The 15,924-nt window shown below is 48.0% G+C and overlaps 1 protein-coding gene across 2 annotated transcripts in view; it reads left to right on the top strand.

Annotated features, from left to right (window-relative positions):
- Positions 1 to 15,924, top strand: part of SERPINE2 (serpin family E member 2) — a 62,518-nt gene that overhangs the window by 27,607 nt on the left and 18,987 nt on the right. For both annotated transcript variants that reach the window (XM_058703210.1, XM_058703200.1), the window contains exons 2-3: positions 9,345 to 9,625; positions 12,420 to 12,647. In XM_058703210.1, the coding sequence (XP_058559193.1) occupies positions 9,367 to 9,625; positions 12,420 to 12,647 (487 nt within the window). In that variant the 5' untranslated portion in view covers positions 9,345 to 9,366. The remainder of the gene's footprint in view (positions 1 to 9,344; positions 9,626 to 12,419; positions 12,648 to 15,924) is intronic.

Below are 15,924 nucleotides of genomic sequence, written 5' to 3' on the forward strand. Positions count from 1 at the left end.
CTCCCATCACAACCGAATCCCTTCATTCTCTTATGGAGACATGGAAAACACACTTAGCGTGGTCTTACCCTGTCTTAAAATAATCTAAGGAAGTTTCACAGATACAGACGCGGGGCTACGTCAAGGTGGAAGTATTGTGTTTGACCCATTTTCTTAAGCTTGATCATTGAGACTCTTTTAAGTAGCCATTGAAATAAAAACCAGAGACTATCTCAGGTCTTGAGCAAAGAGGAAGACCAGGGAAGAAGAACCAACATTCACTGGGTACCACTCTGAGGTGGACCCTGTGCTAGTTACTGTCTGTCTCTGTTCGTGTTCATGGAATTTCCACGACCACCATTGGAATTTGATTTGTAATAGAGTGCAGACGAGAAAGCTGAGATTGGTAAAGATTGTGACTTGCCTTGGATCTCTTGGTTAGTGGATGATAAAATTGGAATTTGAAACTTAGATGAATTTCCCCTGATTCTTAGAGGAAAACGGAATAAATGTCTCATGATCTTGTATTCTGAGGGAGAGACAACGAACAAAGCCCCAGTTGCCTTCTTCCTCCTGGCCTCCCCCTTTTACCCCAAAAGGGATTTCAGAATGAATGATACGTATACTAAAGGCACTTGGATGTCAGAGTGTACTTAACAAAATGTGTCTCTTCATTGAAGGAACCTTTTAGACATTGTTGCCATACATTTCAGCTCTGAGAATTTTGCTCCTGAGCATTTTTAGGTTCCTTTTGGCTAAATTAATCAGTGTCATAGATCAACCATGCACTTTGAAGTCTGATAAAAATTTAAGGGAAAATCCTAAGAGGTCTGTAAGCCTCCCTCAGTAACCTAAAAGAACATTTTAAAACCACCAAGCTCTGTCACTTTGATCGGTTGGCATTTCCTGTTTCTTCCCTTAAGTTGTAAAGGTGCTGACTCATTCTGCTAACACTCTGTGTACTTCCCAAGGGTATCAAGATGCACTCTACGGTTTTGCTTGTTCATCTAATTTTCTATCTTAAGAGAACGTGGTAGGTATTAGGAAAATGAAGACAGGTTTTGATGGAATCTATTGCAATAATGTTTGCAGAAGTCTGAGAGGCCAGAATCATCCTCTTGCATTTATAGGACCATATCTGAGCCTTAACCTCAATTATTGGTGCATGACAGCCACTGTCACTTTGCAGATAGAGCCCTAATCACTGTGGGCCAACTCCTGAGGTGTCTAGAATGCCTCTTGCCAAACACCCTTAAGAGTTAGACCCTTGCCTGTTGGCAGAGTATTGGAGGGCAGCATTGGGGCCTGACTGCTGGGCAGCACAGTCCTATGTAAGGCCACGTGGACGTCTCTGGCAGCCCAGCACTTTTCCTTCGCTCTTGGAAGACTCTGGGAAGCCCGGTCCAGAAAAACTGGTGGGAGATGCTACAATTCCATACAATCTGATGTGCAGCTTTTCTCTATAGCCCTTGTAGAAGAAATGGTTGGTCCAAAGGCAAAACAATAAGGGGCCTTGGTTCTAAGAATCAAGAAACTACAAACACAGAAACCAGAAGGACATCTGCAGTTTCCCATTCCTTGAGAAATGTCAGCGTTCATGGAGAGGAGGGGCTGGTGGTTACCCCTTTCCACCTGAGATACCCTGGGGGACTCTCCTTGTCACGCTGGATGCCACTTGTTCACTCCAGGCACTCGCATTGTTTGGTTTCCACAAGCCATCACGTTGGGTTTGATCCAGGAGACTAACTGCCTTCACAAGACGGTGATCCATTTTGATTGTCCCAGCCCCGCTTGAAACGCCCATCTCTCCCCCCCATCTTTCCTCACCCAGTGTTCCTCCATGGGCTCTGTGGCCACGCGGGGCAAACTAGTTCACAGGTAAGTGGTCTCTCTTTCATAATTTGAACTTTAACATTTGGATATAGTCCAGGGAGTGCTGTCAGTAGATTCTGGATTTTCCACATTGCCCAGGATTCTCAGTTAATTTGGAGTTTATTCGGTGAGGATACTCAGATGGTCTCTAAATACTCTCGCTCGCCAAGAGGAACCAGAACTCTGTTGAGAAGTGGCTGATTCTACCTGGGGCAGGAAGGGTGCAGAATGGGCCTGCAGTATCTCGTCAAAGCAGAAAACAAGGAAGCTGTTGGGACTGTGAGGTCCTATGAAAGGCTCAGGTGCTCAACCTGACGAGGCTCATTTTGAGCATCAGAGAAAAAGAATACAATTTCAGTGGATCGAGATCCTTAGAATATGTTGAGAAACGTAAGTTCACAGTTATACTAAGCAAACAAACAAGACCCCTCCTCTGGTCAGCTCTGAGATGCAGGGTAACCAATTCATCATTTAAAGAACGATCTGAGGAGTGAATCCAGCTTTCATCCTGCCTTTGCTCTACAAGCTGAACCTCAGGATACTGAATTTGGAATGGAAAATGTCTTTTTATAGAAGTACCCAACTAATAAAGTTAGCACTACAATAGCATCATTTGGCAACCCCTAATGAAACAGTGCACTTAGACGATGATCACCAGCAGCTTCTAACCTCACAAAAAAGAGCCATGTGGCCACTTTCTCCTCCTGCTTACAACACCCCTGTGCGACATTCTTGCAAAAAAACAAAAACAAAAACAAAAACTGATCAGCCTCTAGAGTAGAAGTGGCAAAACTTCTGTAAAGGGCCAGGTAGATGTTTCTAGCTTTGCTGGCCGAACAGTCTGTGTTGCGACTGGGCAACTCTTTTCAATTTGCTGCAGGAGCTCAGTGCAGCCCTAGACAAAACGTGTGGCCAGCTCAGGCGCAGGAGTTTGCAGACCCCTGCTCTAGGTCTAACTACAAAACTTACAGGAAGTACAGAAGACAGAGGAACCTGTTAAGCAGCGTCACACGAATGCCATTAGCAAAATCGAGACTGTGGGGAGACTCTACCAAAGACCCCCGGTTTCTTCAACAAAAAAAGTTCAGAGGAAAAAGTTAAAAATAAGGCAACTGGGGTTAAGATTTAAAAAAAATTTTTTTTTTAACGTTTATTTATTTTCGAGACAGAGAGAGACAGAGCATGAACAGGGGAGGGGCAGAGAGAGAGAGGGAGACACAGAATCGGAAACAGGCTCCAGGCTCTGAGCAGTCAGCACAGAGCCTGACGTGGGGCTCGAACCCACGGACCGTGAAATCATGACCTGAGCCGAAGTAGGACGCCCAACCGAATGAGCCACCCAGGCGCCCCAAGATTTTTTTAAAAGGCAAGAGATCTGTCAACCTGTTGTAATGTGTGGAGTTTATTTAGATCCCGATTCAAATAAACTATAAAAAAAATTGAACACTGGCTAGATATTAACATAATTGTCACTAATTTTTGAGTGGGACAATGGTACTGTGTATATATACACATATATTCCTTAGGTCTGGAGTATATGTTGAAGGTATTTTGAATACGATGATGTCCAAAATTGGCTTCAAAACAGTTGTCGATTTTAGAAGAAATAAAATAAGCCATGAGTTGATCACCATTTTCTCTGGGTGTTGGGTACTAGGGATTTACATTATTTTTCATATATTTGAAATCTTTCATGACCTGAAGATTTTGATCCATACCTGTTACAAAAATATATCACTTGAAACATATTTTAGAGAATGAGAAGGGATGGAATGCTTGCCGTTTATTAGATACTCCTGGGGCCTCCTAAAACAGATGTGAATCCTCTGGCTAAGAATGGGAGCCAGAAGAGTCTTCTAGCGTTTTCCCCCGAAACTGTTTGTGTACATCTTATTTGTTACGCTAAATAGAGCTGACAGATCTCATATGATTTATCATTTGAGCTGACAGATACTATTTTATTTATCTTTTGCTCAGGTATTATATGTAAGGTAGGTTTTATTTTGTAAAACAAACAAAAAAACAAAAAAACCCGTTAGGTTGAAAATAAGCTTCGTGTTCTGTGACCGGCTGGGTGAATCTGCCATTGCTTAATCAGGGAGCACTCATTCACTGCAGGGGTCTGGCTACAAGCACTTTTTACAGCCTGGAGAAGTGATGTAAGAGGTAGTGACCAGTGGGAACCAGTAGACTATGCAGCTGGGCACGTAGGAAACCGACACCCAGCCCCTAGAGGTGGTCACTACATAGGCCAGATGCTCGCCATGGGCATGAGGGCCCAGGGTCCTATTCATTTTCCTTTTTCCTGAGAACAGCTCTAAATCTAGATTGTAGGTGATACCTTCTAACTCACAGTTGCTTAAAATACTTTCAAAATGCCTTTTATTCCGCACCAAACACTGGAACAGCTGGGTTAGTCCCACGAGCCAACCTTTGACTTAGTGACTACCGCTGGGAAGGCCCTACGTGAGACCCTGCGGACATGCAGGCCCGTGGCCCTGCTTTCTGTGGGCTTCCGGTCTCGTGAGGGGTGGGGGGCCTACTTGGAAAACAAAATGAAAGGTGCGGATAGGAAATCCTGTGGAAATTCAGAGAAGGGGGAGAACAGACCCATCTGGGGCAATCAGGGGAAGCCTCCCACAGGCCACAGAAGGAGTTGGGGGTGGGGGGCAATGGCTGTCACCAGGTGGAGAGCAAGGAAGAGAAGAAAGACATGAGCATGGGCAAGGCCAAGGCCAAGACCTTTAAGAGGAAAGCTGGTGGACTTCACCGCCCAGTGGCTTCTCCATAATCCGCCTACAGAGGATTTTTCAGGCCAAGATAATGTTCTGAACAGTCAGGTGAACATAGGCAGCAAATAGATGAGAATATGGCACTGACACTGTGCAGGGGGTTGGGGAATCGAGGTGCAGATATGAGCATCGCCAGTGTGGATGTGATGGTCGAAGCCACAGCGTCTGTGGACGGTCAGTTTCTCTGATGTCCACCCCCACTCGGGGAGACCTTGCTGCATGTACGGATGCACAATGAGTCTGGCATTTGCAAAACCAGCTTATTATTTACTTCGCTCGGTCTCACTTAAAGCTCAAAGCAGTACCCAACTGCAGTAAAACCTTGGTTTGCGACCATAATTCATTCCAGATACATGCCTGTAATCCAAGGCAGTCGTATATCAAAGCAAATTTCTCGAACCATTGGCTCAGCTGTCCTCACGTGACATTCAGCATCACATACTACTCAGATTGCGAGACGTGGCTCGTTTATGAAGTTACAATTTATTAGAAATGTTTGCTCGTCTTGTGGAACTCTCGCAGAACCAGTTATTCACTATCCACGGTTTTACTGTACTTTCAAAACATCCCTGACCCTGGAAAGGAAAGATTCGGAGTAAGACAAACTAGAAGTAGGTGGGAAAAGAGAAGCCCACATTTGAAATGATATGGCTGGGCTGTTGGCTTTATTTGTAGGTTTATGATCTCCCTCTAAAGATGGCCTAAACCTGACTCTTGGTTTTTTGTTGTGTTGTGTTGTTTTGTTTTTAGTGTTATGAAAAGAGTACTCAAGAAATGGGAACATTTAAACAGATTTCTGACCTTCCATACCGATGCTATGTAATACATTTGGGCAGCAGCTTTATTCTTTCTCCCTTACTTGAAAGCTTCCAGTGTAATTTCTGTTACAAATAAACAGGAGGTTACTGTGTTCTTTCCATAAGGAGACGCTGCTTGTCGTAGAGAGTAAGCATTTTACAGCCTGATTAAGTTCAGCGGTTAGTTCATGTAAAAGATGGTCTATTTGGACATGAATCTCTATCAGCTAAGAATTTTATAAGCCAAAGTGATTTATGGGTCAGCACCTCCTCTCCTGGCTACTGAACTTTGGAGAGGAGTGAACACTCAGTCTCAGACGTGTACGTAAGCCAGGTGAGCTTAAACGAGGGAGCATTTAGCCTCAGAAACTGAGGCCAAGAAGAAGTTATGCCCAGAACATCAATCAAAAATAGCTCTTATTCCAAGGCCTGCACAGCTCTGACACTGTCCCAGGACACTGTTATGAAACCGCACATAGACATCTCTCAAAAACGTCCCAAATCCCAGAAACCCAAGAAAAACACTCATGGCAGCCGTCCCCCACTTCATAATGAAGCTCTTCTTCTAGCAGAAAGTCATAACCAAGCAAAATTCTGCCAAATAAGATGGCTATTTATTTGGGAGACTATCCTTGCTGACTCCAAGGCATTGGAGCTGTTAAATATTTTTCTCCCTTACTGATCCTTTCTACCTGTTTTACAGCCGTCTACATAAATTGTAATATGCGGGTGAATCAACTTTAAGCTACCAGAGGCAAAAGCAATTTGAGGTCCTTGATGAGTGTGCAGATTCAAATATTTATTCAAGCCTTTGCCAATCCAGGAGGATTTCTTTGGGAGGCTTGGGGAGTAGAGATTAGGCATACTGAAGGTAACGTCAGAATAGACTATAACGGAAGAGTCAACAATTGAGATTGATGAAGTTGGTGCCAGTTATGAGATTTGACCATTTGTGACAAACAGTGTACAGATCATGGTGTACTTGTAAAGGCTTTGCGGTATATTAAGTTTCAAAGAGATTTTTGGGGCACCTGGGTGGCTCAGTCGGTTAAGGGTCCGACTTCGGCTCAGGTCACGATCTTGTGGTTTGTGGGTTCGAGCCCCACGTCAGGCTCTGTGCTGACAGCTCAGAGCCTGGAGCCTGCTTCAGATTCTGGGTCTCCCTCTCTCTGTGCCCCTCCCCTGCTTTCTCTCTCTCTCTCTCTCTCTCTCTCTCTCTCTCTCTCTCTCAAAAATAAAATTAAAAAAACAATTAAAAAAATAAAGAGGAGATTTATTTCCAGAAAGAAGGCAGGGAGGGAGGACAGGAGGACACAGTGTCTAATTTTTAGATGAAATGAGTAAAGCCTCCGTAGTCAGCATTTGGAAGCTCTCCAGCATCCAACAGGCTGAGAGAAACTCAGGGGATTGTCATGGCATCAGAGCCAGTCCTAGGTGCCAAAGTCAAAATAGGCCACGCTGGCCATAGGAAAGCCCCAAGTAGGAGCGTATGTAGGTCACTTACATGTTTTGAATTTAGACAGGCTGTCTTAACACAGTTATTTTACAATTAAGCCCTGGAGAAACTCTCAAGTGTTCTAAATTTTTAAAAACATGATTGTTTCACAATATATGAGAAAATTGCAACATCCCCTCGCATGATGGTCTTAGTGGTTCACCTCGTGGGCCTGGGTGAGGTTTGGGGGTGCAGGTGCCGAAGTCTGCTTTTGATGGCAGACCTGTCCCCAGCCCAGTGAATTTCACTGTCCTTGGAAAGTGTTCGGAGCTCATAGGCTCAGGACTAAACACGATCACTGTCGTAGGCACATTCAGTAGACATTATTTTGATGCAATAAAAAACAATTAGCAAAAATAGAAAGTATATAAGCCATCAGGTTTAACCCCACATGTATTTATTGAACATCTACTATGTCCTGGAGTGGGAAGCAAGGACAGATGCGTCCAAAAGAAGACCAGGAAACACGCAATGCCAGCTCTGCCTAATGCTCCAGGGACCCTCTGTCTGGAGCACACAGACCTTATTCCCCTCCACTCCAAGGCCTCCATCTCCTAAAAGGCCCCCCTCTCTTTCTTGTTCTCTGCAGACATCCCCAACCTCTCACACGTAAATGCACGTGACAGGAGGACAAACTGGCTTCTCGGCAAGCTTGGGTCTCCAAGGCAGGAATCAAATTAGCCACATCCCAAATTCTGCTTTTGGCTGGCCGACTTCCTCTGTTAAGTCCTCATTAAAATGAAAGTACTTGCTTTTCCATAAACACATGTAAATTTCCTACCTCTTACTTGTCACAGCCACAGGGAGCTCAGTGAGTGGTAATCCAGGAAGAACTCGTATTTCCAACAAATCGCTGTATTTGACAATCTGTGTAAACAGTGCCATTCTCACAATTGACATATTTGCCAATTGTTCTGCCTTATTGTAGATTTAAGGGTGTCACTTAAATTTGTTTTTATTTCTAAATGTTTTTTTTATTTTGAGAGAGAGAGAGAGAGAAAGGGAGAGAACGTGAGCAGGGGAGGGACAGAGAGAGGGAGAGAGAGAGAGAGAAAGGGAGAGAACGTGAGCAGGGGAGGGACAGAGAGAGGGAGAGAGAGAATCCCAAGCAGGCTCTGTCAGCACAGAGCCCGACGTGGGGTTCGATCTTACAAACCGTGAGATCGTGACCTAAGCCAAGATCAAGAGTTGGACACTTAACCCACTGAGCTACCCAGGTGCCCCATAAATTTATTTTAATTAGCAATCCTTTAAAAAATAACATGCTTGGGGCGCCTGGGTGGTGCAGTCGGTTAAGCGTCCGACTTCAGCCAGGTCACGATCTCGCGGTCTGTGAGTTCGAGCCCCGCGTCGGGCTCTGGGCTGATGGCTCGGAGCCTGGAGCCTGTTTCCGATTCTGTGTCTCCCTCTCTCTCTGCCCCTCCCCCATTCATGCTCTGTCTCTCTCTGTCCCAAAAATAAATTAAAAAAAAAATTAAAAAAAAAAAAATAACATGCTTATGGTAAAAAACAAACAATAATAATAAAAATTTAAAAAATTAAAACAAGGACATACGGTTATAAAGTAATCATAGTGACCCAAGGGATTCACTCCCTTTTTTAAGCCCTCCCGTGGTTTCTTGTGACTTTGTTTTTTTTTTAATATAAAATTTATTGTCAAATTGGTTTCCATATAACACCTGGTGCTCATCCCAACAGGTGCCCTCCTCAATGCCCATCACCTCTTGTGACCGTAGAATGAAATCCAAGAGCCATACATACCAGGGTCTATGGGCCTTTGGGGATGTGGGCCCTCTTCCTCCTCACGTCCCCCCTGAAGTCTCTCCTGCATGGCTGTGTGCTGGTGGGGGGTGGGGCATGCTTCTGTCTCATTCAGGACTCCCCTCACACGCGTCCCCTCAGCTGAGGTGTCTTCCGTGACCCATCTCCTGTCGTCCCCAACTTGTCCTCCGTTTGCGTGCACACTGTGTTTTATCACCACGGCCCTGATCCCTCTCTGAAGTTACCGCCTACTGGTTTCTTTTCTGTCTCCCCTCTGGAAAGGAAACTCCAGGAAGGCCGGGGTCTCGTCCGTCGTTTCTAGTTGTTTGCCCAGTGCTTCAAAAAGGGCCTGGCATGCGGTAGTTCTTGATTGAATACTGCATCCGTTGGATGAAGGGTGGTTGTCCGATTGGTGTCTGGCACCTGGTTGGGAACCTGCCAGATGGGGGCTCCCTCCCTCCCCCCGCCCCTCCTCCCCCTAACAAAATACAGCAGCAACTGATTTCATCTACACTCTCGTATTTCAGGTAAATTAACAGGGCACTCAGTTATACGGAGTGTAATAAATCCTACCTGGTTGAATACAAAGTAGTCCCCCCAAAAGTGATCACTTAGGAAGTCACATATCGTTTTGATCTTATTTTTCAGGTTGTCCTTGCCGGAAGGAACCATGAACTGGCATTTTCCCTTCTTTCTTGTGGCCACAGTGACTTTGCCCTCTGTGTGCTCCCAGTTCAACCCCCTATCTCTGGAGGAACTAGGCTCCGACACAGGAATCCAGGTTTTCAATCAGATTATCAAATCCCGGCCTCTTGACAACGTGGTCGTGTCCCCCCATGGGATTGCGTCCGTCCTGGGGATGCTTCAGCTGGGAGCCGACGGCAGGACTAAGAAGCAGCTCACCACGGTGATGAGATACGGCGTGAATGGTGCGTACACTTCGGGCTGTGGCGGGGGGGGGGGGGGGGGGGGGGAGGGGGGCGGGGGGGCGGTGGCCCTCGAGGGAGTCGTGCATCTAGAGGAGTTTCACTGGTACCGTTCTGGGACTTAGGGCTGTCTCCTCTAAAGGACGGATGTTAGCAGTGCTAGAAGTTAGGAGAACTGTATTCTGGTCTCTTCTCTAGCCCTGGGGCTTTGGGTCAGTCACGTGATCTCTCCGTGCCCTAGTGTACTTCATCTCTAAAAAGAAACCTTCCCACCTGCCCCACCTCCACGGTGCCTTGGGCTAAACCTCACAGTTGTGAGCTGGGGAAGTGGGTGGCTGTGGCCGTGGAGGGCAGCACGGGGGAGCCTCGTAGCGATGGCACCTTTCTGTGTCTTAACTGTGCTGGTGACCACATGAATCTCAGTGAGTGACAGCCGTGCAGAGAGCGACACACACACACACACAGGTGCCGGGAACGTAAAACGCGTGTGGTGTGCATGGGCTGGGCGCGCTGTACCCACGGCAGTTTCCAGGTCGTGATGCTGTGCCACAGCCACACAGGCTGCTACCACTGGGGGAGACTGATCGAAAAGGCCCGTGGGACCACCCCATCCATTGTTTTGCAACTTCCTCTGAATCTGTCAGTATTTCAGAATAAAAAAAAAGGAAGGAATTTTTGTCAGTAAAGCCCGATGGAAAAGGTTTGAATTGCTTTGAATTACCCACATCGATGTAAGCGTCTCTGTCTCCCAGCCCTGTGGCCTTGTCGCTCCAGTTCACATATCCTCCCCCAGAGCCCACCCTCCACCAGCCTCTGGGGCAGGTGCCGTGTGTGAGGGAGCAGAAGGGGCCCCGGAGCCCTTCTAGGTCACCGTGCACCATGACCTCGAGCCAGTCGCTTTGCACGTGGAAGTCTTCCTTACTATTTTGGAGAACGAGGGAGCGTCCCTTTCCCTGTTCTTTCACTCCTGTCAGCCATAAAGTTCTAGGACTCTTGACTGCATTGATGCCTGAGACTCGGAGAGGAAGGCAAGCTGGGGTCAGGGGTCAAGCGCTCCGTGCCTCCCTCCGTCCCCGTCCCCCCCCCCCCCCCGCCCCCCTCCGCCCTCAGTTGGCTGTTGTGTTCAATGTAGCCTCCGAGCTGCCAGCACCAAATGCTGGGACACCCTGCTCTATTTACATGGCCTTCAATTTTGCATGAGTCTGCAGTCTGATCACCTGTCGGAAGCATGGCAGGGCTTAATACTTGGAACGCTCCCAGTTCCGCCGCTTGCTTGGAAGTTCAGCAAACTCTTGGTGATTTATAGCTTCGTGGCGAATCCCTGCTTGAATTTATGGCCGTTAACCAGGGCCATCCAGACCCTGTCAGCCAGTACCCTTCCAAGGCAGCGACTGGATTTTTGTCGTTTGTGTTAATGCTGAGCCACATTCGTTTTAAGCGGTATTTCTCAAGTTCTTGCCGATGTTGCCTGTCGGTGGTGTCCTTCCCCCACCCTCTCCTTCTCCCAAATCACTAGCAGTTAGTTGTGTTATAGAACGTGATTTCGGTGGCAGGACGAACTCTTTCAGGGGAGCCTGAGTGGTTTTCCAGGCCCTAGTTCGGGCTCAGCCCCTGAGAACTCAGGTGTCCTCTTAGTGAGGACAGAGGCAGAACGGTTTGGGGCAGTGGAGTGAAATCTACACCCATCTTTTCCTGGCCGGAGATCGGGGCGTGTGCAGGAGGCAGTGTGGCCAGAAGGGACGGGCTCTGGGACTTGGCCTCTGCTCTTCCCTTACCGATGAAGTAGGCCTGCTCACTCCCGCCAGGCCTGCTCACTCCCGCCGGGCCTGCCCCACAGAACAGCGCGCAGGGTGGGGTCATGAGAGGCCAAACAAGGAGCCAGAGGGTTGCCTCCTTGTGCACCATGGCAGACTTCCCCTACCCTTATGTAAGGGATCTGGAGAAGAGACTCTCTGAGCGTGTGACACATCAGCTCTCCAGGACACTGTCACCGTGACCCTGCAGGCTGTTTTAGGACGGTGTCATTTTGAAAGGACCCCAAGCGAGGAACCCAAGGCTCTGTAATTTGAGCTCACTCTAGAGCTCGCACATTTCATCCTTATAATTTACTTGCTTCTTTTCCATGTTCTGAAACCAAATGGAGCCTGTATGAATGGCTCGTGTAAGATAAAGCTTACATTGCCACAAAATTAATCCCCTTGCTTTTTGAGCTTGATATCAAGTAAAAATCACACTATTCTTGGATGGTGGCACATGACAATTTTTTATAGTCTTTCTAATGCTTATTTTATTCATTCTTTGTTTCCAAAATAGAAAAACGAGATTGCATTGTTAAATCTTTGGCAGGAAAGGAAATAGCACTAAAGATAGTTAAGAAAGAAAAAGAGAATGAATTAGTAAGATCCCTTGGATTTATTCCCCCATGGTGGAAGATCCCTTGGATTTATTCCCCCATGGCTACATAAAGAAGAACTGGCCAGTCTTCCTATTGACCTGGCACCAGAAAAGTCTCCCAGGAGGACCAAGTGTATGTGGGGAAGGTGTTGAGATGCCTCATATATGCTGTTTTGATGGTGGAAGCACCACTGATTTTTAAGAACCACTAATAATTTTACCCTCCTTCCCCTTTTCTTAACACACGGCCACTGAGAAAAGCAAAAGACGTAGTCTCTTGCTGCTGAGGCTTATCTTGTCTGTACTGTTGTTGGTTGCCATACAAAGAAAGAGATCTTAAACAAAAACGTGCTTGTCTAAAGTCTTGTGGAAACGTGGCTACATCTTCCCACTTCCCCTCCAGGAGTCGGTAAAGTGTTAAAGAAGATCAACAAGGCCATCGTCTCCAAGAAGAATAAAGACATCGTGACGGTGGCCAATGCAGTGTTTGTGAAGAACGGCTCTAAGATGGAAGTGCCTTTCGTTACGAGGAACAAGGACGTGTTTCAGTGCGAAGTCCAGAACGTGAACTTTGAAGATCCAGCCTCTGCCTGTGACTCCATCAACGTGTGGGTTAGAAACGAAACCAGGGGTGAGTGGCCTCAATTCCTTGGGAACCACTGGGTGCCATTTTATACTTTGTGAGTGAAAGCGTGCGTTGGGCTCCTAAGATTCTAACTGGTGTCTGCCTGGCCCATGGTCCTCCCATCGCGAAACGCCTGGACCCAGCCGGCTGGTCTCTTTCCTCTCTTAGGAGGTGCTCTGACTCCATCTACCTTCCTTCCCGTTTCTTGGTGCCACGACTCACGGTACCCTCTGGGGTCTTTCTCCCTGTGGCAGGGGCAACAGAGCAGAGTCCAGCCCCACGGACTCTCCTCTGTCCCCTCTGCGTCGCCTCTCCAGAGGCCTCACCCGCAGGCCCTGGCCTGTTCTGAAGGTTCAGTCGCTCAGTCCTTCCCACTTTCGCATCTGTTGTTCCCTTTGCCTGGAATGCCCCTCTCCCCCTGCGAGGTTCGAGACTGATCTCTCTCCTTGCTTCCCTTGCTTCTCTCTCTCTCGCTGCCGTCGCCTCCGGGAAGTCGGTGCCTCATCTCTGCTTACCATTGGCATACGAGTCTGCGTTTTCTAAGCCCCTTCATTATAGCACTTTCCACGCTGTATAATGATTGCTTGTTTGCATGCATTTCTCCTCTCATTAAGCTGAGGAAATGTCTAACGTGGGTGTTTTAAACCTGTTAATTTGTAAACTGGAGGTCTAGGTGGAAATGTTCTGGAGTAGAGATGGGTCCAGATCAGCAGGAAATTAAGGCTGCAAATCTAGATTGGGGAACCTGGTTTTCATAGGAGGGAGAGTTAAGGTCGCAAGAGTGGAAGCGGGAAAGTCTCAGTAGTCCCAAGGACTCCATTGTGGCCCAAAGACAGAACGTGAGGAAACTCTGGCTTCTTGGGTCCTGTTTCCCAACGTGTGGTTCCTAGGGTGCCTGCATCAGAATTACCCAGGGCATTTGTTTAGAATGCAGGTCACTGGACCCCCCGCTTCCTGTATCAGAATCTCCGAGGGAGGGGCCGAACATTCTGCATTAAAACGAATGCTCCCCCAGTCTGCCTCCACCACCCATGACCAGGCTTGTATACGTGAATGTCCGAGGGCGTGGGACAGACTCGCAAAGAGATGGGCCGGGAGTGCCCCGAGGGTGGAGGAACCAGAACTGGTTTTGATAAATCCACAGCATTCCTTCTCAGTAGGCTCTTGGACAGTGCAATCCGGGCTCCCTTCCTAAAACCGCAAAACGATCAGGACACCTGCAAATGTGAAGGGTCTGGTGGTTCTTTCTGGGCCCAGAGGCCTAAGAACAGTGGCAGGAAGTTGCTGGCACTCAGAGCCAGGTGGCTGGATGACCGTGGCCTGTGAGTGGCTCCTGCCAGCCTTCTTCTTCACCAACTGGACTGGTCATGGGAAGGCACATTAGCGTGCTGCCTAACAGTGTTCAAGCTCCTTGGACACACGTTGACTCAGTTGCTCACTGCCCCTGGGGAGGGCGGGGCGTGGTGAGCCCCAGCAGTGCTTTTTCAACCTGGCCGACCTCTTGGTAAACAAAGATTTTGACTCTTCACTTCACCATCCTGCCGCGAGATTCGTAGCTCGTATAACCTATGCACAAGTACACAGACACTTCTAAAAATTAATACAATGCCAAACTGTAATACAAGGAAAAACAAAACTCATTTATGTATGTGGTTCAGCAGGTGAGCCCTTGGGTACAAGTACACCCGAGCACATAACAGCGAAGCAGTCGTATTCTTAGAATAATTGTGAATGGACGGCTACGAAAACAGGCAGAGACAGGCGTGGGGTGCTGGTGATGTGAAAACCACGAGCTGCCCTCCTGTGTTTCCAAAGCGAGTTCTTTCCTAAAACGGTGCGGTACTCTTGGTAAATTTCAGAACAAAACAAGAACAGCTTCCACTCGCTTTGCTTTGCACCGTAGTCACCTACCCGGAAAATTCGGTGCACGTTAAAAATGTGCCACGAAACAGATAACTTTGTGTTTACCGGGGAAGAAGAGTGAGGTTCTGGGCCCAGATGATGGTAAGCCAGTTTCTTGCCAGTGTGACTATCCAGTGGGGCGTCTGAAAGCTATACGGGAAGCAGGACATGTCTTTAGCGTGTGGGACTGTTTTGAACATTGCAGGGCAAGTAACCTCTCGGGCCACCTGTCAGTCCACTGAAAACTCTCCTACAAATTTCCAAACGGCCCCTGGGGTGATCTGCCTCACTGAGAGGCACTTACCTACCTGGGAGAACCCAGAATCCTGGAGATCGAACATTCCATGTGCGGAAGACTGCCCAGTCCGTCCCATAGAGGTGACGATTCCTGCCCCCTGCGTAGCGGGAGAGACAGACGGGAAGGTTCTTTCTGCTGTGTAGGGTGCTGACCCCGCCAGGGCCGCCCTGCCCACCTCTCCAGCCTCTCTTCCACAGGCTCTGTGCTCCGGCCATGCACGCTTCCTTCCTGTCCAGCCCCCAGCTCACCGTGCTCTCTCCTGTCACAGCCCCCACCGCTGCATCCGGCCACCTGGGATACTGTGCTCCCCGCCTGTCCCTTGTTAACGCCTGTCCATTTTCACACTTGTCACGTGCACGGCATGATAGTTAAAAGCAAGGCGCCGAGTTTGAATGTCAGTTCTGCCACTTACTAGCTGTGCAACCTTGGGCAAGCTACTTAACCTCCCTGTGCCTCAGAGTCCTCATCTGTAAAATGGAGATACGATGGTGATACCTACTAAAACAGTTACATTGACACTAAGGTTTTTGTGGGAACGTAAGTAATATGCACAAAGCATTTAGCCGAGTGCCTCGCACTTAACAAACGTTCAGCAAGCGTAAGCTGTTTCTATAGCTATCACTAGGTCAGCTTCTTCAAGGAACCCGTGCCTAACCTCGCTGACCGGATCTGATCCCCCTCTCATATGGCCTCACTTCTACTTCGAGGTGTTTCTTCCTGTTGCATACACTTTTCCGAGCCATTTCTGCCAGCCTCCATCTACCTCTCTCTTCTCCGTAGCTTTTTGAAGGCGGAGCTCATTTTTGTTTGTTTTCTTACCTAGAAGAGCACTTGGCACGTGGCAGGTGGGCATCCAGGAGCGGATGGAGGGGTGGTGCATCGACGGATGGGTGGATGGGTAGGTGGGTGGCTGTGTGGCCGAGTAGGCGCATGGGTGGGTGGCCGGGTGATGCACGTTCACCGTGTGCAACTAGCGATGGCAAGCCCCTCGTGGGTCTCCTTCTAACCATGCGTTCCTTACCTTTTTATCGTTGCTTAATATTTCTTCATGCCCCCGTATTGTATCTTAGTCCTACAGGTGGC

Source organism: Neofelis nebulosa, chromosome 2 (genome assembly GCF_028018385.1).
Source record: "Neofelis nebulosa isolate mNeoNeb1 chromosome 2, mNeoNeb1.pri, whole genome shotgun sequence".
Lineage (NCBI taxonomy): Eukaryota > Metazoa > Chordata > Mammalia > Carnivora > Felidae > Neofelis > Neofelis nebulosa.